Source organism: Phocoena sinus, chromosome 3 (assembly GCF_008692025.1).
Source record: "Phocoena sinus isolate mPhoSin1 chromosome 3, mPhoSin1.pri, whole genome shotgun sequence".
Lineage (NCBI taxonomy): Eukaryota > Metazoa > Chordata > Mammalia > Artiodactyla > Phocoenidae > Phocoena > Phocoena sinus.
In genome coordinates, this window is record NC_045765.1 from 59373812 (window position 1) to 59394231 (window position 20420).

General features: G+C 43.7%; 1 protein-coding gene across 9 annotated transcripts in view; it reads left to right on the forward strand.

The window, feature by feature from the left end:
* Positions 1-20420, forward strand: part of LOC116750637 (core histone macro-H2A.1) — an 80418-nt gene that overhangs the window by 26900 nt on the left and 33098 nt on the right. For all 9 annotated transcript variants that reach the window (XR_004349050.1, XR_004349051.1, XM_032625532.1 and 6 more), the window contains exons 3-4: positions 4087-4193; positions 4656-4853. Coding sequence is in view for 7 of the 9 variants with exons in the window: in XM_032625532.1 (XP_032481423.1) it covers positions 4087-4193; positions 4656-4853 (305 nt within the window). In the remaining 2 variants the exon portion in view is untranslated. The remainder of the gene's footprint in view (positions 1-4086; positions 4194-4655; positions 4854-20420) is intronic.

The following is a 20420-nucleotide window of genomic DNA, read 5'->3' on the forward strand; positions in this document are numbered from 1 at the left end:
ATGCACAAAGCCTTCCACAATGCAAGATTAATCATGTGCAAGAAACCCTCCCTGGTAGGGAGGCACGGACTGCATTCAAGTCGAGGCAGAGCTGAAGCTGGCTCCGGCCTAGCCCAGGAGGCGGCCCCCTTGCTAGTGGGGGTGAGGGGCCCATCCCCGCGGGCAGTGGGTATAGTGGCAGGAGCCCAGGCACAGCCCTGAGCCTAGGGCTTCCATGAATTTGCCCTTGCTATCATTTGCAAAGCTGAGGATCACTTGCTAGGAAGGAAACTTAATCAGGAAATCACCTTTGGTGGCGTGTGCCGTGCCCCAGTTCCTCGGCACTCACCACCCTCTCTCCTGCCCTCCCACAGATGTGCCCTGGAGAGCAGATGGGAACTGATCCATCTCGTTGAGTTGCTGGCAGTTGGCACCTCTCCTCTCCCACTGCAGCAGGCAGTCCTCTCTCAGCCAGGAAAGCCCTTCATGACTGCCGTTTCTAACACTGGACTGAGGACGAAGGGGGGTTGGGATTACTGAACACTTGGCAAGGGGCGAGTTCGTGCTCTGGGTTCCTACTTTTGTGCGCAGCAGGAGTGCGTCCTCCATCTTTCTGGGCTGTTGTCAACTTCCCCAGCCCTCTGCCTGGGGCGGAGCGGGGAACACACTTCTCATAAAAGGTGTGTCTCTGAGGTGCTCCCTCTTGTGTGTCCCTTGACCGTAGCCGTTGCGGTGGTAACTATCCAACTGGAAAACATGCAGGAGTAAACGGAAGATAAAGCTCTTGCACAACCAGCCAAGATGGGAATCTCTGCCCCTCTTTGTTTCCCCACTTGACGCAGCTCCCTCCCTCCCCACAGGGCCGAGGGTCCTCTCTTTGAAGATAGGGAGTGGGAGGGCCAGTTATCTTGGTCTTCTGCAGATCACAGGTGAGCTGGGGTTTTGCAGAAAGGAAGGAGTCCTGGATTTTCTAGCTCCTTGGTGAAGAAGTCAGAGGAATGACAGGAAGGACACCCCAGCCCAGCTCTTTCTGAGGAGTTAGAACACTCCTCACCCCACTCCACACACCTCTCCAGCCCCTCCATGTCCACCTTGTTATTACTCCCAGGTGGATCCAGTCTGGCTCCCCTGAGTCCAGGCTGAATTAGCGGTAAGTGAGCACAGTCCTTGACATTTCCCATGTGGAGAAACTCAAACTATTTGCGATTGCAGACACAATGTGAGAGTGGCAGCGGAGGGGGAGCTAGTGGTAGTCCAGGGGAGTTCTTGGAGAACTGATCGTCCTGTTTCTCAGCTGTGGGTGCTCCTTAGAGCTCAGTGCACTGTTTTACTTGCTTGTGTTACATACTGCCTGTCCCTCACCCAAATCAGGGGCCCAGACACACTTGGAGTTCTGGTGAGCCCTCTCCAGGTCTTTGCATTCACCATCTGCACCTTCCCCACACAAAAAATAAAGTAGTGATGCCAAGAATAAAAAGACCACTTGCCTCTTCCCCTCCAGCCTCCACCAGCGGCCACTGTGCCTTCTCTTGGGGAGAACCTGCACCCAATACTCTGGGCAGGAAGAGAAAACAGGCCACTTCCACTTTCCCGAGAAACCATAATTTCAAACGATCTTCTTGCCAAATGGATGGGCTTAGGACACTATTGTGGGTTTCTCTCTGTCTCTCTCTCTCCATCTCTTTCTCTCTCTCTTTTTAAATGAGGGCCAGGTAAAGCATTCTTAGCACATTATGGGGAGAAGGTTGTAATCCCCCAGCCTCCTCCTGTGTATTCTGGCTTTGTAGATACTGGTGGCCTCACGTTTCCTGTGGCCTCAAAGTGGAGGAAGGCTGGGGAGGTGAGGGGGTGGTGGAGGCCAGGAAGCCAGCCAAGTGGGCTACAGCTCAGCGGTGCCAGCTGCCCTCTCCAGCCTTCCTGTCCCTTGGGCTGGCTGTGGCTGGCTCTCCTTCCTGTGACCTTACTCCTAGGGTCAGGCTCCTGTTGCGTCAGGCTCCGGCCTCACTTCCTCACAGGTAGTGAGTTGGACAATAGTGTTGCAGATGTGCTGCCTCCTGCGTGAACGTGGGAGAATGGAGGCCAAGCTGGGCTCATTTCTGCACATGGGCATCAGGTCACTTAGGTATCCCAAGCACGCTTTCTTGCTTGGCCGTGACAGGGTCATCTCCTCTGGGCTTCGGGACACACAGTCACCATCAATTATAGGGAAGCTTCCATGAAATTGACAGGTGGGCCTGTACTCAGGCTGTATGGGAAACAGCCCTGTGGAGACTAGTGGATGAGGGTGGGAAGTGTACTGATTATCTCCCCTTCTTCCCCGGGCCTCACTCTAGTGACTTGTTCATGTGACGTTCAGGGTGAGGGACCCCTATGGCCTGGGAGCATCAAGCAGGCAGGGGCCTCAGTTGCCTCTGGTGTCCAAGTATCATCAGTGCAGTGATTGATTATTGAGTAAATGAATTCCTGCCTTGGATTTAGGCATTGAATCCGTGTGATCCAGGTGTGAGTATCCAAGCAGATTTTCAGCTTGACACACAGACTAGTTTTTGCATTGGGTTCAGCTGTTAGTACCCCTTAACAACAGAAACCATGTAATATTGTAAATTTTAAATACATGGTTTTAATGTAGCTAGAATTTTTTCCCTAGTTATTTTATAATGATTCTGCGTTTTCGCTTTGCTGGAGATATCTAGTGTTTGCAACATAACTTTGAATATTAGAAATCCTTTAGTACCAGGAAGAGGTCAGACTTGAGCTGAGCCTAGAAGGGAGTGCTAGGTGGATATGACAGGCAGGGCTGTGGCGTGGACAGAATTGCAGAAGTGAGGGTGTAAGATACATTTTGGGAGAGTCTGCATTTCTCATCAAGAAAATGAGGCGAAAGTGATGAGGTTGACACTTACAAAGAGAACTGGGCCACCAAGGAGAAAAAAAATCTCTTGCCAAAGGGTACTTCCTAATTTTCCCCATCTTTGGTGCTGTGGAAGAACCTGTTTTCTTGTCTGGCAAACCCCGCCCCAAAGGACTGGTCAATAAACTCTAACTTAGCACCAACTCTAAGTCAGGCTCATATCCTTCTTGGTTTTTTATTTTGTGGAAAAAGTCAAATATACAGAAAGCTGAGAGAGGAACTCTCCGACGTCTTGCTCTCTTACATCACTCCTGGATTTAACAGGTGTTAGTATTTCACCACATTTGTTTTCCTCTGTAGACTTTTTCAGGATTATCTGAGTAAATTGCAGGCACCAAGGCCCTTCACCCCTAAATACTTCAGCATGTATCTCCTAAGGACAAGATACTCCCTTCAGAGTGGTAATACCATTATCACACCCAAGAAAACCAATAATTCCTTTGTGTCTAATATCTGGTCTACATTCAAATCTCCTCAGTTGTCTCCAGAATGACTATTATAGCTTTTTTTGCAATGAGGATCCCATCAAGGATTGGCACTATATGTAATTGGCTGTTGTGGCTGTGTAGCCTCTTTTAATCTACTACACTCCACCTTTTTTGTTTTATGTTTTTATGACGTTGACTTTGTAAAGGGTCCAGTCATATCCTTCTAGTTTTGAATCTGAGTGTACAGGCGTTCAACATTGGTTCCATTAACAGAAATTTACTAAGTAATATGCCACCACCCCCTGAAGTCCTGTAAACCCATGTATGACCCGTTGCTCAAGATGCACAGTTCAGTCTCGGCCACACTGCTGGCTCCACGGGGTTGTTGCTGGTGATGTCTGGAGCGCTGACTGTGGGCAGCCCTGTTCTGGGAAAGGGCTTCAAATCTCAGCTCTACCACTTCTCACTGAGGGCCTTCAGCTGGTGGTCCTTTCTCCTCTCTAAGCTTCAGGGTCTTCATGTCCACAACAAAGGGGTTGGACCAGGGGTCTTCCTAGTCTCACTCAGCTTTGCCTCTCAACACCTCTGTGACTTGGCTCCAGGTGTTGCCAGGCAGACCGCCTGCAGCTTCGTAGCTCGGGGTAGCTGCTTCGGGAAGCCAACTGCCTGCTCCCATTCCTGGCACCAAGAACAGGGGATCCGGGAGGGTGCACACGGTTCTCTGATGCTTTAATGTGACCACATGCCCTTCCCCTCTGCTCCCCACAGCGGAGATTCTGGAGCTGGCTGGCAATGCAGCAAGAGACAACAAGAAGGGCCGGGTCACGCCCCGGCACATCCTGCTGGCCGTGGCCAACGATGAAGAGCTGAATCAGGTAAGGGGCTCTCCTTTCCCTCCCCCACCCAGACACACCAGCAGGCAGTCTTGCTGCCCAAGAGTTGTCTGTCCAGAGGGAGGGTGCTGTTTGGCTGGCTATCAAGGGTGTGGACTGCATTTTGGACTAGTAGCAGCTTCCCCATCCCCCTCCACCCCATGGCAGTTTTTCCCCAAGATTTTATTGGTTTGGGGGAGGGGAATGAAACAAGGCATTTGGCTCTCCTTGGAAGAAAGATGGTTCTTTCTTCCACCCGAGTGGAAACTCCACCCGAGTGAGGGACTCTGAAGACTTGCTCCCCGTGTTGTGAGCCAGGGTCCTGTCAGCCTCCTTGTAGATGCCATGGAGGAGGGAGCTCTACCAACCAAAAGCAAGAGCATGGGGTGGGGGCAGGGCTGAGTTCTTGAAGGTCACGGACGTGCTGGTCTGACTCACCATCCACTACTTTGGTTTTCCTGCAAGCTGCTAAAAGGAGTCACCATCGCCAGCGGGGGAGTGTTACCAAACATCCATCCGGAGTTGCTAGCGAAGAAACGAGGATCCAAAGGGAAGTTGGAAGCCATCATCACACCACCCCCAGCCAAAAAGGCCAAGTCTCCGTCCCAGAAGAAGCCCGTGTCTAAGAAAGCAGGGGGCAAGAAAGGGGCCCGGAAATCCAAGGTGCGTAGGTGATTTGGCAGGGACGTGTGGAGGGTGGGGCTGGGCGGGTGCCGGCAGGCGGGGTCATGCGGGCTCCCCTTCCTACTGAGGGCTCATTCCCCTCTGGGGTGGGGGCCTGTGGAACAAATAGAGCTGGTGACAGAGGGCTAGTCCAGCTCAAGTGGCCAGAGTCTGGACGCAAGTTGGGGACTAGATCTCTGTAGGCAAGGGGGATGTGGGGAGGTGCTGGGGCAGATAGCCCCAGGCTGGAGGGACCTGGTGTCCACCCTTCCAGGAGATGCTCACGCCCGTGGGGTGGGACATGTATATACAGGAGCTTCCCTGTGCGAGCGACAGCAATCGAGTCCTGCCCAGAGCTGCCAGCTGCCCGCTTGCCCTTGACGTGCCCAGAACTGTCATTGTGTTGCCATGGCTGCATGTCCTCCTCCGAGCCTGTTCCAGCAGGGATGGTTCAGATGGTTAGCTCTCTGAAATGACCACCTTGTTAAGGAGGAAAATAGATGCGTTATTTGGGCGCTCTCTGCCAGACCCAGCTGGGATTGAGACTAGGTCGTAGGTGCTGATCTTTCTGTGGGGAGCGAAACCTTCTCATGAGTGTGACCTAATGTCTTCTAGGATGGGGCAGGCCAACTAATCCCAAGCCAGGATCTTTCTGGTCCACCCTCGGGAGGTCCACACCCGTGGCTGGTTGCATTCACCTGTCTGAGACTCCAGGGTAACTGGGACACATGGTTTCTGTTTCTTCCTCACTGGGCCCTGCCTCTCAGCTGTTGTCACAGACTCCAGGGCCAGCAGACTAGGAACAGCGCAGCTCTGTGTTTAATAAAATGGAATCTTAAGGCTGCTCCACCCTGCCCTGCCCTGGGGTGCCCCCTCAGGAGTCACCCTTCTGGCCTCTAGCCAGACTAAGAGGAAATTATCTCTGGCAGAAGGTGGCCTCCCTATTTTGGAAGACCCCCAGTAATATCCCCTTGGAAATGCCCTGCAAGGCCTAATGCAGTGTCATCGTCAGGACATTCTTACTAGAGCCCAAAGCCCTCACCAGAGCGAGCTGGTGAGGACACCTTCCCAGAACAGGTCCAGGAGCAGTGACCCGGAGCCACATGCCAGCCCGCCCTCCCAGCATGTCCCCTCCTCTGAACCCATCCAGACATCAGGCAGGCCTTCACCACGTGGGGGGCACCTTCTGTGACCTCTCACCTCCCACCCACACTGTTTGAGGTGTAAGAGGCTGTATTTTTTGTACATCCTTCTGGGTGTGGACAAACACTTCCCTGAAAACGACAAAATCTAAATTCCTCTTGCCAACAGACACCCCCCACCCCACCCTACCCCACCAGGCTCAGAATCACTCCCCGCTCTTTGAGAGAGAAACCGGATACAGAAGAGTGTCCTGTAAGTTATTTCCAGACACTGTACTCCACCTTGCTCACAAGCCCTGGAGGAGGCTCAGGGCAGGCTGGGGATTTCACAGAGTGCACATTCCTGCTAACTATAAAATTAGCAGATTGAACTGTTTCTTTTTTCCCTTACAACATTTGCATTTGGGGGGAGGTGCAGGACAGGGAAGGCAGGGGAAAGTGCCTGTGTATCCCCCTTTAAATGTTAAAAAAGAAGATGAAGATGCCAAATCCATCATCTCTTGATTATGGGCCTCAGGGAGCTGGCTGCCCACAGAGCAGGGGGCCAGCAGGGGCAGAACTGTGGCACCTCTCCAACCTGAGTGTCTCTGGCAACCCTGGGTTGAACCTTGCTCCCTGTCACCCCCAGTCTTCTGGCATAGTTTTTGCCCCGTAACTTTCCGAACTTCCCAACTTCCCAAACACTATGAATGCTTTTTCTTTCTTTTTGGACTTGAAATATAGAGTGTGTGTGTGTGTGTGTGTGTGTGTGTGTGTGTGTCTTCTAGTAGCTATATTCGGAACTCAGTGTTTCTAATAACCATATGCCAATAATCACTTGAACACTCAACTTTTCCCTTGATTACAAAAGCAGGAAGTCTGTTATGGTGGTCTGTTTTTCTTCTACACAATAAAACACATTGTCTGCTTACTGTACCAGTATTTGGCTAACATTAAACCCTGGGGGAAGCTGAAATTGGAACCGTGAACAGCTAATTTTCAAAACATTTGTTTAATGTAAATTGTGGTGCCAGCTCCCAGAAACAGCGGAGAACCCTGCATCTCCAGGTTTAAGTGGAATGTTCTGAAAATAACCTTTCTAGAGACATGCAGACAAAGCCTTAGTAACATGCTAAAGCACTTGTAGTGAAAGGGAGTTGGTATTTTTCAAGTGTCAACACTTGAATTCCAAATCATAATTTTCCCCCCAATTCTATGTAATTGGAAGGTTTTGAAAGTCTCCAGTTGTGACAGCTGAGTCGGCCTTAGTGGAAACTGTTAGAGAAGGCGACAGAACCCACCAGGGGCTGGGCATCCGGGGCCCTGGCAGTGCCTTGGGGTTCCTCCTTCTACTTGGGTGGCCTCAGGCAAGTCTGTGCCTCTGTTTACCCCCCGCCGTGAAATGATGGGGTCCATCCCAGCCCTACAATTTACTGACTCTAGTGAATGTTTGCATAATGTCTTTGTGTAGGTAATATGTGTGAGAGTTTGGATGGTACAAAGAGTGTGCGGTAATAAAATCTCACTCAGTCCTCCCACTTCTCCCCAACGCAGTCTCTGGAATGAGTTTTCATGTACCCTTTCAGAAAGTCCAAGCACATAAAAAGCATACAGATGCATAAAGTCTTCCCCATCCTACTGGCCTTTCAAGTGTGTGTGTGTGTGTGTGTGTGTGTGTGTGTGTGTGTGTGTGTGTGTGTGTGTGTGTGTGTGTGTGTGTGTCGTGTTCCCCACTGTTTTTGCAGTGTGGTGTCAGTGGTTACTGGTGCCAGCTCATCTGGCTTTATATTCCAGTTCTGCCAGTTGCTGGCTGTGTGAGTTGGGGGAGTTACTTCATTCCTCTGGTATCTCAATTTCCTCATCTGTAAAATGGAGGTATAACACAGGGTGGTTGGGAGGCTTAAAAGAGGATTCATGTGAAGTGCTTACAGCAGTGTCTGGCACACATGTCAGCTGCCGCTGTTACTCCCTTGGCAGTTCTTACTCATCTTGGCATGTGGAGCTGCTTTAGTCTCTCATGGTGTGACTCCAGTTACTGATACTGTAGGCAGGAGCAATGTACCCAGTTCTCTATGGATTGTTCCTCGTGTCCATTCTGACAAACAGTGCCGCAGTGACCATCACTGTGTGTGGGTCTCTGTGCGTAAGTGCAAGTGTATCTGTAGGAGAAAGTCCTCAAGGTGGACTTACTGAAGCAGAGAGTGTATTTTTTAACTCTGATGGCTGTTACTCCCGTATACTGCATATTATCCCATTAAGAAATTTCAAGAGTGGACTTATTTACACATTTGACACTGAGTTGTTGAAAGAAGATGCATCCATTCGATCCATATTTATCGCATCTACATGTGCTTGTTCCCCTTCTTGGTAGTGAGGGTACAGCACCTTGGTGCTCAGGGAGCTCTGGTCTAGTGAGGGAGGTAGAGTCACTGCACAAGGCCGGGGGGCAAGTGGTGCTCCGACCACAATAAAGTGGAGTGATGGCATGGCAGTGTCGTCTTACATAGGTGCTCAGGGGAGGCTTCTCTGGTAAGGTAACACTCAAGGCATTTAAGTGATTGAGAGGAGAGAGCTCCTGGCATAGGGGGGAGCATGCCTGGCTCTTCCCAGAGAGAATGGGACAGGCCTTCATGTGGGGTCCCCAACGTTTCAGAGAAGCCTGGGGAATCTTCTCAAGATAAGGTTTTATTTATTTTTTTAATCTTACTTTTTTAAGAGGGACTTGGCTGGCCCCAAATGATTTTTTGTTTTGTTTAAATTTTATTTATCTTTTTGGCTGCGTTGGGTCTTTGTTGCTGTGCACAGGCTTTCTCTAGTTGTTGCGAGCGGGGGCTACTCTTTGTTGCGGTGTGTGGGCTTCTCATTGCGGTGGCTTCTCTTGTTGCGGAGCATGGGCTCTAGGGCACTTTGGGCTTCGGTAGTTGTGGTGTGTGGGCTCTAGGGCACTTGGGCTTCAGTACTTGTGGCTCGCGGGCTCTAGAGCGCAGGCTCAGTATTTGTGGCACACGGGCTTAGTTGCTCCGCGGCATGTGGGATCTTCCCGGACCAGGGCTCGAACCCGTATCCCCTGCATTGGCAGGCGGATTCTAACCCACTGCGCCACCAGGGAAGTCCAAAATAAGGTTTCAAAATGCATAAAATACCGAAGATTCAAAGGAAACCATTTATGCCTAAATCTTCAAGGTTAAGACCCCTGTCAGAATGCTCACCAAGATTCATAGGATAATCTTTAAGGTATCTCCAAGAAGGCAGTTTTTGCCAAAAGTTTTGATAAATAGTCATCTCACCTAGGATTTTTCAAATGTAAACCCGCTCTACCACCCCAGTTGAACTCCACCCCCATATGTGAATCACTCTTCCCCATCAAGAAGATACACTTGCTCCTCACTGCCTGGCAAAAAGCCCAAGATGATTTTGGGAGAGCGCCTCTTTCTTTTTGAGAAATATTTAAACTGCAAATGAGTGATTAATGTTCTGGTAAGGGATGCCAAAAAAAGGGATTGGTTCTTTTGAGAAGCTGCCATCCTTGCAAAATTTTGCTGACTTTTTAATGAAATTTCCAGAGATTCAAACAGCAGAGCAAAGGAGACTAGGCGTAGGTAATCTTGGGATGATAATTTCACACAAGTCTTTTTGGACACTCAGTTCCACAGATTCTTAAATACGTCTCCCACTGACTCTGACCTTACAGGTTTTCTGCTGCTCAAAACAAAACTGGGTGTATGCACAATACATGGAGTTTTTGGATTTGTACAACAATATGAATTTCTAAAATGTCAATCTTTTTTTTTTTAACACCTTTATTGGAGTAAAGTTGCTTTACAATGGTGTATTCGTTTCTGCTTTATAGCAAAGTGAATCAGCTATACATATACATATATCCCCATATCTCCTCCCTTTTTCATCTCCCTCCCACCCTCCCTATCCCACCCCTCTAGGTGGTCACAAAGCACCGAGCTGATCTCCCTGTGCTATGCAGCTGCCAATCATTTTTTTAAACTCTTTATTGGAGTATAATTGCTTTCCACTATTGTGTTAGCTTCTTCAGTACAACAAAATGAATCAGCTATAAGTATACATATATCCCCATATCCCCTCCCTCTTGAGCCTCCCTCCCACCCTCCCTACCCCACCCCTGTAGGTCATCACAGACCACAGAGTTGATCTCCTTGTGCTATGCAGCAGCTTCCCACTAGCCATCCATAAAGTGTCAATCATTTTGGAGATGGACAAAGTATTGCTTGCTGGCTTTTGTCCTCCCTGGGCCAGGTTGTGTAAAGAATCTACCATCTACTCTCACCATTTCATATAAGAAAGGGCATTTTAATACCAAGAAGTGAGGAAGGGACTTAATCGCAGACTACAGACCTTAGGAAAACTTAGGGCACAGTTGTTACGATTGGAATATAGTGACATCTCCCAAGGCAACTGTGTAGACCTGAAGCACCGTGTCACGGGCTGCACGCCTTGCAGGGAAGAGGCAGGTGTTGGTTGCCAGGTGGACAGACTGTGAGAACTGGGAAGGAGCAGCTGGTCTTGCACAGGGTTTGCCACTTTCTCTGCCTTGGCCATTTGTTTAGTCAGTTCTCCTGCCTTATCTCACTTTCCTGATGAGGAAGCTAAGTCTTAGGGAATGTGAGCCATGTACCTAAGGCTATGCAGCTAGTAGACCAGGGCTCAAATGCAGGACTTCAGAGTTCAGATATAGTGTTACTTGTGTGTCCTGTGACTATGGACCATGTCCCTAGGTAGAATCCCCTCTGGTCTGATGGTAGAGGGCTGCAAAGCCGCCCACTGCACAGTGAGTGGGGCAACGCCTTAAAAAACTTTTTTAAAATAACACATTCTGGCCTCTCATTAAATTTGTTTGTACATTCATGATATATATTCTGTTTATAATTTCCACCTCTTACCCTCTACAATGTTCTTTTTCTCGGTGTATTGAATTATAATTGACATAAAGCACTGTATACGTTTAAGGTGTACAGCATGATTTGACTTGCATGTATCATGAAATGATGACCACAATAAGGGTAGTTAATATCCATCATCTCACATACAGAAAAAAATGGTTTTTTCCTTGTGATGAAAACTCTTAGGACCTACTCTCAACAACTTTTCCTACGTATCATACAGCAGTGTTAACTATAGTCATTGTGTTGTACATGACATTCCCAGTACTTATTTATCTGATAACTGCAAGTTTGTACCTTTTGACCACTTTCCTCCAATCATCCCTCCTCCTCCAACCCTCTGCCTCTGGTAACCACAAATCTGATCTTTTTTCCTGTGAGTTTGGGTTTTTTTAAGATTCCACATATAAGAGGGATTATGTGGTATATGGTATTTTAATTTCTCTATCTGACTTATTTCACTTAGCATAGTGCTCTCAAGGTCCATCCATTTTGTCGCAAATGGCAGAATTTCCTTCACTTTTATGGCTGATGAATGTTCCATTTTGTTTTATATAGGTGTGTGTGTCTGTGTGTGTGTGTGTACGTGTATCATATTTTCTGTATCCGTTCATCCATTGATGGACACTTAGGTTTTTTTCCATATTTCCATATCTTGGCTATTATAAATAATGCTGCAGTGAACATGGGGTGCATATATCCTTTTGAGTGAGTATTTTTGTTTCCTTTGGATGAATACCCAGAAGTGGAATTGCTGAATTATGTGGGAGTTCTCTTTTTAATTTTTTGAGGAGCCTCCAAAATGTTTTCCATAGTAGCTGCTCCGGTTTACGTTCCCACCAACAGTGTACCAAGGTTCTCTTTTCTCTACATCCTTGCCAACACTTGTTATTTCCTGTCATTTTGATAATAGCCATTCTAACAGGTGTGAGGTGCTGTATCATTGTAGTTTTGATTTGCATTTCCCTGATGATTAGCGATGTTGGGCACCTTTTCATGTACCAGTTGGCCATTTGTATGTCTTCTTTGGAAAAATGGTCTTGAGTTTTTTGCTCTTGAGTTGTCTGAGTTTGTATATATTTTGGATATTAACCCCTTGTCAGATAAATGATTCACAAATATTTTCTGCCATTCCATAGGTTGCCTTTTCACTTTGTTGATTGTTTCCTTTGTTGTGCAGAAACCTTTTAGTTTGATATAGTCCTACTTGTTTGTTTTTGTTTTTGTTGCCTTTTCTTTTGGTGTCAAATCCGAAGTCATTGCCAGTACTAATATCAAAGAGCTTACTGTCCGTTTTCCTCTAGGAGTTTTATGGTTTCAGCCCTTATGTTCAAGTTTTTAATCCATTTTGAGTTAATTTTTGTGTACAGTGTAAGATGTAAGTGGTGCAGTTTTATTCTTTTACATTGGCTGTCCAGTTTTCCCAACACTATTTATTGAAGACACTGTCCTTTCTCCATTGTATATTCTTGCCTCCTTTGTTGTAAATTAAGTGACCATATATGCCTGGGTTTATTTCTGGGCTTGCTGTTCTGTTCCATTGATTTTGTGTCTGTTTTTATGCCAATACCATACTGTTTTCATGACTACAGCTTTGTTATGTAGTTTGAAATGAGGGAGCACGATGCCTTCAGATTTGTTCTTCTTTCTTGAGATTGCTTTGGATATGTGGGGGTCTTTTGTGGTTCCATACAAATTTTAAGATTGTTTATTCTATTTCTGTGAAAAATGCCATTGGAATTTTTTTTCACATTTTACTATTTTTTTAAATTGAAGTATAGTTGATTTACAGTGTTGTGTTAATTTGTACTGTACAGTAAGGTGATTCAGTTATATATACTTTTTTATTAAGAGCACATTTTATTTTTTTAATTTTATTTTATATTGGAGTGTATTTGGTTTACAATGTTGTGTTAGTTTCAGGTGTACAGCAAAGTGATTTAGTTATACATATACATATGTCTATTCTTTTTCAGATTCTTTTCACATATAGGTTATTGCAGAGTATTGAGTAGTACCCTGTGCTCTACAGTAGATCCTTGTTGATTATCTGTTTTATATATAGTAGAGTGTATGTTAATCCCAAACTCCTAATTTATCCTTCCCCTCCCCCCTTCCCTTCTGGTAACCATAAGTTTGTTTTCTAAGTCTGTGAGTCTGTTTCTGTTTTGAAAATAAGTTCATTTTTATTATTTTTTAAGATTCCATATACAAGTAATATCATATGATATTTGTCTTTGTCTGTCTGACTTCACTTAGTATGATAATCTCTAGGTCCATCTGTGTTGCTGCAAATGGCATTACTTCATTCTTTTCTATGGCTGAGTAATATTCCATTGTATATATGTACCACATCTTCTTTATCCATTCCTCTGTTGATGGACATTTAGGTTGCTTCCATGTCTTGGCTATTGTAAATAGTGCTGCAATGAACATTGGGGTACATGTATCTTTTCAAAGGATGGTTTTCTCTGAATATATGCCCAGGAGTGGGATTGCTGGATCATACGATAGCTCTATTTTTAGTGTTTTGAGGAACCTCCATATTGTTCTCCATAGTGGCTGCACCAATTTACATTCCCTCCAACAGTGTAGGAGGGTTCCCTTTTCTTCACACCTCTTCAGCATTTATTGTTTGTAGACTTTTTGATAATGGCCGTTCTGACCGGTGTGAGGTGATACCTCATTGTAGTTTCAACTTGAATTTCCCTAATCATTAGAGAATCTTTCCATGTGCCTTTTGGCCATCTGTATGTCTTCTTTGGAGAAATGTCTGTTTAGATCTTCTGCCCATTTTTTGATTGGGTTGCGTGTATTTTTTTTGCTGTTGGGCTGCATGAGCTGTTTTGTATTTTGGAGATTAATCCCTTGTCTGTTGCATTGTTTGCAAATATTTTCTCCCATCCTGTGTGTTGTCTTTTTGTTTTGTTTATGGTTTCCTTTGCTGTGCAGAAGCTTTTAAGTTTAATTAGGTCCCATTTGTTTTTGTTTTCATTACTCTAGGAGGTGGATCAAAAAAGATATTGCTGCGATTTATGTCAAAGAGTGTTCTGCCTATGTTTTCCTCTAAGAGTTTTATACTGTCGTCTTTACATTTAGGTCTTTGATCCATTTTGAGTTTATTTTTGTGTATGCTGTTAGAGAATGTTCTAATTCATTCTCTTACCTGTAGCTGTCCAGTTTTCCCAGCACCAGTTATTGAAGAGATTGTCTTTTCTCCATTGTATATTCTTGCCTCCTTTGTTGTAGATTACTTGACCATAGGTGCGTGGGTTTATTTCTGGGCTTTCTGTCCTGTTCCATTGAGCTCTATTTTTGTTTTTGTGCCAGTACCATACTGTTTTGATGACTGTAGCTTTGTAGTATAGTCTGAAGTAAGGGAGCCTGATTCCTCCAGCTCCATTTTCCTTTCTCAAAATCACTTTGGCTATTTGGGGTCTTCGGTGTTTCCATACAAATTTTAAGATTTTTTTGTTCTAGATCTGCAAAAAAAATGCCATTGGTAATTTGATAGGGATTGCACTTAATTTGTAGATTGCCTTGGGTAGTACAGTCATTTTGATTCTTCCAATCCAAAAACATGTTATATCTTTCCATCTGTTTGTGTTGTCTTCGATTTTTTTCATCAGCATCTTATAGTTTTCAGAGTACAGGTCTTTTGCCTCCTTGAATCGGTTTATTCCTAGGTATTTTATTCTTTTTGATGTGATGGTAAGTGGGATTGTTTCTTTATTTTCTCTTTATGATCTTTTGTTAGTGTATAGGAATGCAGCAGATTTCTGTGTATTAATTTTGTATCCTGCAACTTGGTGGAATTCATTGATGAACTCTAGTAGTTTTCTGGTAGCATCTTTAGGATTCTCTATGTATAGTATCATGTCATCTGTAAACAGTGACAGTTTTACTTCTTCTTTTCCAATTTGGATTCCTTTTATTTCTTTTTCTTCTCTGATTGCCATGGCTAGGACTTCCAAAACTATGTTGAAGAAAAGTGGCGAGAGTGGACATCCTTGTCTTGTTTCTGATTTAGAAAAAATGTTTTCAGCTTTTCACCATTGACTCTGATGTTAGCTGTGGGTTTGACATATCGATGTATGGCCTTTATTATGTTGAGGTATGTTCCCTCTGTGCTCATTTTCTGGAGAGTTTTTATCATAAAAGGTGTTGAATTTTGTGAAAAGTTTTCTCTGCATCTATCGAGATGATCATATGGTTTTTATTCTTCAATTTGTTAATGTGGTGTATCACACTGATTGATATACAGATATTGAAAAATCCTCTCATCTCTGGGATAAATCCCACTTGATCGTGGTGTAAAGTCCTTTTAATGTACTGTTGGATTTGGTTTGCTGGTATTTGTTGAGGATTTTTGTATTCATCAGTGATATTGGCCTGTAATTTTCTTTTTTTGTGGTATCTTTGTCTGCTTTTAATATCAGGGTGACGGTGGCCTCATAGAATGAGTTGGGAGTGTTCCTTCCTCTGTAATTTTTTGGAAGAGTTTGAGAAGGATAGGTGTTAGCTCTTCTCTGAATGTTTGATAGAATTCGCCTGTGAAGCCATCTGGTCCTGGACTTTTTTTGTTGGGAGTTCTTTTGGGTTTTTTTGTTTTGTATTTTTGTTTTTGGCTGCACTGCAGCTTGCGGGATCTTAGTTCCTCAACCAGGGATTGAACCTCGGCCCTCGCAGTGAAAGCACTGATCCTAACCACTGGACCACCAGGGAATTCCCTGTTGGGAGTTTTAAAATCACAGTTTCAATTTCAGTGGTTTTGATTGGTCTGTTCGTATTTTCTATTTCTTCCTGGTTCAGTTTTGGAAGATTGTACCTTTCTAAGAATTTGTCCATTTCTTCCAGGTTGTCCATTTTTTTGGCATATAGTTGCTTGTAGGTAGTCACTTATGATTCTTTGTATTTCTGTGGTGTTAATAGTAACTTCTCTTTTTTCATTTCTAATTTTATTGATTTGAGCCCTCTCCCTTTTTTTCTTGATGAGTCTGGCTAAAGGTTTATCAATTTTGTTTATCTTTTCAAAGAACCAGCTTTTAGTTTCATTGATCTTTTCTATTGTTTTCTTTGTCTCTATTTAATTTTTTTCTGCTCTGATCTTTGTGATTTCTTTCCTTATACTAATGTTGGGTTTTGTTTGTTCTCTTTCTAGTTGCTTTAGGCATAAGGTTAGTTTGTTTGAGATTTTTCTTGTTTCCTGAGGTAAGATTGTATTGCTATGAACTTACCTCTTAGAACTGCTTTCGCTGCATCCCATAGGTTTTGGATTGTCATGCTTTCATTTTCATTTGTTTCTAGCTATTTTTTGGTTTCCTCTTTGATATCTTCAGTGATCCATTGGTTGTTTAGTAGCATATTGTTTAGCCTCCACGTAGTTGTGTTTTTTGTTTTTTTTCCTTGTAGTTGATTTCTAATCTCATAGCATTGTGGTCAGAAAAGAGGCTTGATATGATTTCAGTTTTCTTAAATATACCAAGGCTTGATTTGTGGCCCAAGATGTGATCTGTCCTGGAGAATGTTCCATGTGCACTTGAGAAGAAAGTGAATTCTGGTGCTTTTGGATGGAATGCTCTATATATATCAGTTAAGTCCATCTGGTTTAATGTGTCATTTGAGGCCTGTGTTTCCTTATTGATTTTCTGTCTGGATGATCTGTTCAAAGATGTAAGTCAGGTGTTAAAATCCCCCCATATTATTGTGTTACTGTCGATTTCTCCTTTTATGGCTGTTAGTGTTTGCCTTATATATTGAGGTGCTCCTATATTTGGTGCATATATATTTACAATTGTTATATCTTTTTGAATTGATCCCTTGATTATTACGTAATATCCTTCTTTGTCTCTTTGTAACATTCTTGTAAAATCTATTTTGGGGACTTCCCTGGTTGTCCAGTGGTTAAGACTCCACACTTCTGATGCAGGGTGGCACAGCGTTCGATCCCTGGTCGGGAAACTGAGATCCCACATGCTATGCAGCGTAGCCAAAAAAAAAAAAATTAAAGTCTAATTTGTCTGATATGAGTATTGCTACTCCAGCTTTCTTTTGATTCCATTTGCATGGGATACCTTTTTCCATCCCCTCACTTTCAGTCTGTGTCCCTAGATCTGAAGTGGGTCCGTTGTAGCCAGCATATATACAGGTCTTGTTTTTGTATCCATTAAGGCAGTCTGTGTCTTTTGTTTGGAGTATTTAATCCATTTACATTTAAGGCAATTATCGATATGTACGTTCTTATTGCCATTTTGTTAATTGTCTTGGGATTGTTTTTGTAGGTTTTTTTCTTCCTTTCCTCTTTTGTTCTCTTCTTGTGTAATTTGGTGACTATCTTTAGTGTTGTGTTTGGATTGCTTTCCCTTGTGTGTGTATGTAACTACTGTAGATTCTTGGTTTGTGGTTCCCATGAGATTTTGATATAGCAGTCTGTATATGTAGAAGATTGTTTTAAGTTGCTGGTCTCTCAGTTTCAAATGCATTTCCTGTATCCTGCATTTGTACTCTCTTCTTGTGTGTGGATGATTTCCTACCTTTACTGTGTGTTTGCCTTTACTGGTGAGCTTTCGCATTCGTACTTTTCTTGATTCTAGTTTGGGCTTTTATCTTCTGCCTAGAGAAGTTCCTTTAGCATTCGTTGTAAAGCTGGTTTGGTGCCGCTGAATTCTGTTAGGTCTTGCTTATCTGTAAAGCTTTTGATTTCTCCATCGAGTCTGAACAAGAAGAGCCTTGCTGGGTACAGTATTCTTGGTTATATACTTTTCCTTTTCATATACTTTAAATATATTGTGCCACTTCCTTCTGACCTGCAAAGTTTCTGCTGAAAAATCAGCTGATAACCTTATGGGGATTCCCTTGTATGTTATTTGTTGCTTTTCCCTTGTTGCTTTTAATATTTTTTCTTTGTCTTTAATTTTTGTCACTTTGACTAATATGTGTCTCAGCATGTTCCTTCTTGGGTTTATCCTGTCTGGGAGTCTCTGCACTTCCTGGACCTGAGTGAGTGTTTCCTTTCTCGTGTTAGGGAAGTTTTTGGCTATAATCTCTTCAAATATTTTCTCAGGCCATTTTTCTCTCTTCTCCTTCTGGGACCCCTCTAATGCAAATGTTGGTGCATTTAATGTTGTCCCAGAGGTCTCTTAAACTGTTCTCATTTCTTTACGTTATTTTTTCTTTGTTCTGCGGCAATGCTTTCCACCATTCGGTCTTCCAGCTCCTTATTTCTTCTTCTGGTCCTGCTGGATGCAGGACCGTAGCTCCTCTTGTTTCTGGTGTCTGCCCTCTGGTGGGTGAGGTTGGTCCTGGACTTGTGCAGGCTTCCTGGTGTGAGGGACTGGTGCCTGCCCTCTGGTGGGTGGAGCTGGGTTGAGTTTCTCTGTTGGGCAGGACTGTGTCAGTGGGTGTGTTTAGAGGTGGCTGTGAGCTCAGCACAGCTTTAGGCAGCCTGTCTGCTGATAGTGGGGCTGTGTTCCTATCCTGCTGGTTGTTTGGCCTGAGGTGTACTAGCACTAGAGCCTGTAGGCTGTTGGGTAGGGCCAGGTCTTGATGCCAAAATGGTGACCTCTGGGAGAGCTCACACCAATCAGTATTCTCTGGGACCTCTGGCATCAGTGTCCTTGCCCCTCCACTGAGTCACAGCCAACCCTCGCCTCCTTAGGAGACTCTCCAAGACTCGTAGGTAGGTCCAGCTGAGGCTCATGTGGAGTTACTGCTGTGCTGGGTTCCAGTGTATGTGAAACCTTGTGTGCATCCTCTAAGAGCAGAGTCTCTGTTTCTCTCAGTTATGTAGAGCCCCTGCACTTAAGCTCCATTGGCCTTCAAAGCCAAATGCTCTGATGGTTCCTCCTCCTGATGCCAGACCACCAGACTTGGGAGCCTGACGTGGGGCTCAGAACTCTCACTCCTGTGGGAGAACATCTGTGACATAATTATTTTCCAGTTTGTGGGTAAGCCACCCGCTGGGTATGGGATTCGATGATGTCATGAAAACGCCCCTCCTACCATCTCGTGGTGGCTTCTTCTTTGTCTTTGAAAATATCTTTTTTGGTAGGCTCTAGTTTTTTTGTCGATGGTTGTTCAGCAGTTACTTGCGATTTTGGTGTTTTCGTGAGAGGAGGTGCGCTCAGGTCCTTCTCTTCTGCTGTCTTGGCTGGGAATCTCTTGCCATTGGAATTTGATTAGGGATTGCATTGGATCTGTAGATTGCTTTGGGTAGTATGGACATTTTAACAGTATTAATTCTTCCAGTCCTTGAGCATAGAATATCTTTCCATTTATTTGTGTGTTTAATTTCTTTCATCAGTGCCTTACGGTTTTCACCATGCAGGACTTCCACCTCCTTGGTTAAATATAATCCTTGGTATTTTATTCCTTTTAATGTGGTTGTAAATTGTTTTCTTAATTTCTCTTTATGATAGCTCATTATTAGTGTATGGAAACACCACAGAAATCTGTGTAATGATTTTGTGTCCTACAACTTTACTGAATTCATTTTTTCTAACAATTTTTTTAGTGGAGTTTTTAGAGTTTTCTGTGTATAATATGTCATGTTCAAATAGTGACAGTTTTACTTCTTTCTGATTTGGATGCCGTTTCTTTTTCTTGCCTAATTGCTGTGGCTAGAGGAAAAGAGGAAAAATAAATTTTAAAAACCTTCAGACAAGTGAAAATGGAAATGTAACTTACCAAAACTTATGACATGCACCAAAAGCAGTTCTAAGAGGCAAATTTATAACAATAAATGCCTACATCAAAAAAATTTTTTAAATCTCAAATAAAAAAACATAACCTGAAGGAACTAGAAAAAGAACAAATGAAGCCCTAAGTTGGCAGAAGGAAGGAAATAACAAAGGCCAGAGAAGAAATGAATGAAATAGAGATTAAAAGAACAATAGAAAAGGTAAATGAAACTAACAGATAAACTAAAGATAAGTAATCTTTCCTATTGGTTGTTCAGTAACATGTTGTTTAATTTTCATATATTTGTGATTTTTCTAGTTTCCTTCTTGTAATTGACTTCTAGTTTCATACCACTGTGGTCAGAAAAGATACTTGACATGATTTCTTACATTTATTAGCGCTTGTTTTGTGGCCTATCATGTGGTCTATCCTGGAAAATGTTATATGTGTACTTGAGAGGAATGTGTATCCTGTTGATTTGGGTGGAATATGCTGTGTATATTTTTTAAATCCATCTGGTTTAACATGTCATTTAAGGCCAGTGTTTTCTTATTGATTTTCTGTAAGGAAAATCTGTCCATGGATGAAAGTGGGATATTAATGTCCCCTGTTATTATTGTGTTGCTGTCTTTTTCTCTTTTAGGTCTGTTAATATTTGCTTTATATATTTATTTGCTCCTGTGTTGGGTGCATAAATATTTACAAATATTATATCCTCTTGTTGGATTGACTCCTTTATGATTATGTAATGACATTCATTGTCATTGCAGTCATTGTTTTAAAGTCTGTTTTGTCTGACATAAGTATAGCTACCTCAGCTTTCTTTTGGTTTTTATTGGCATGGAAAATGTTCT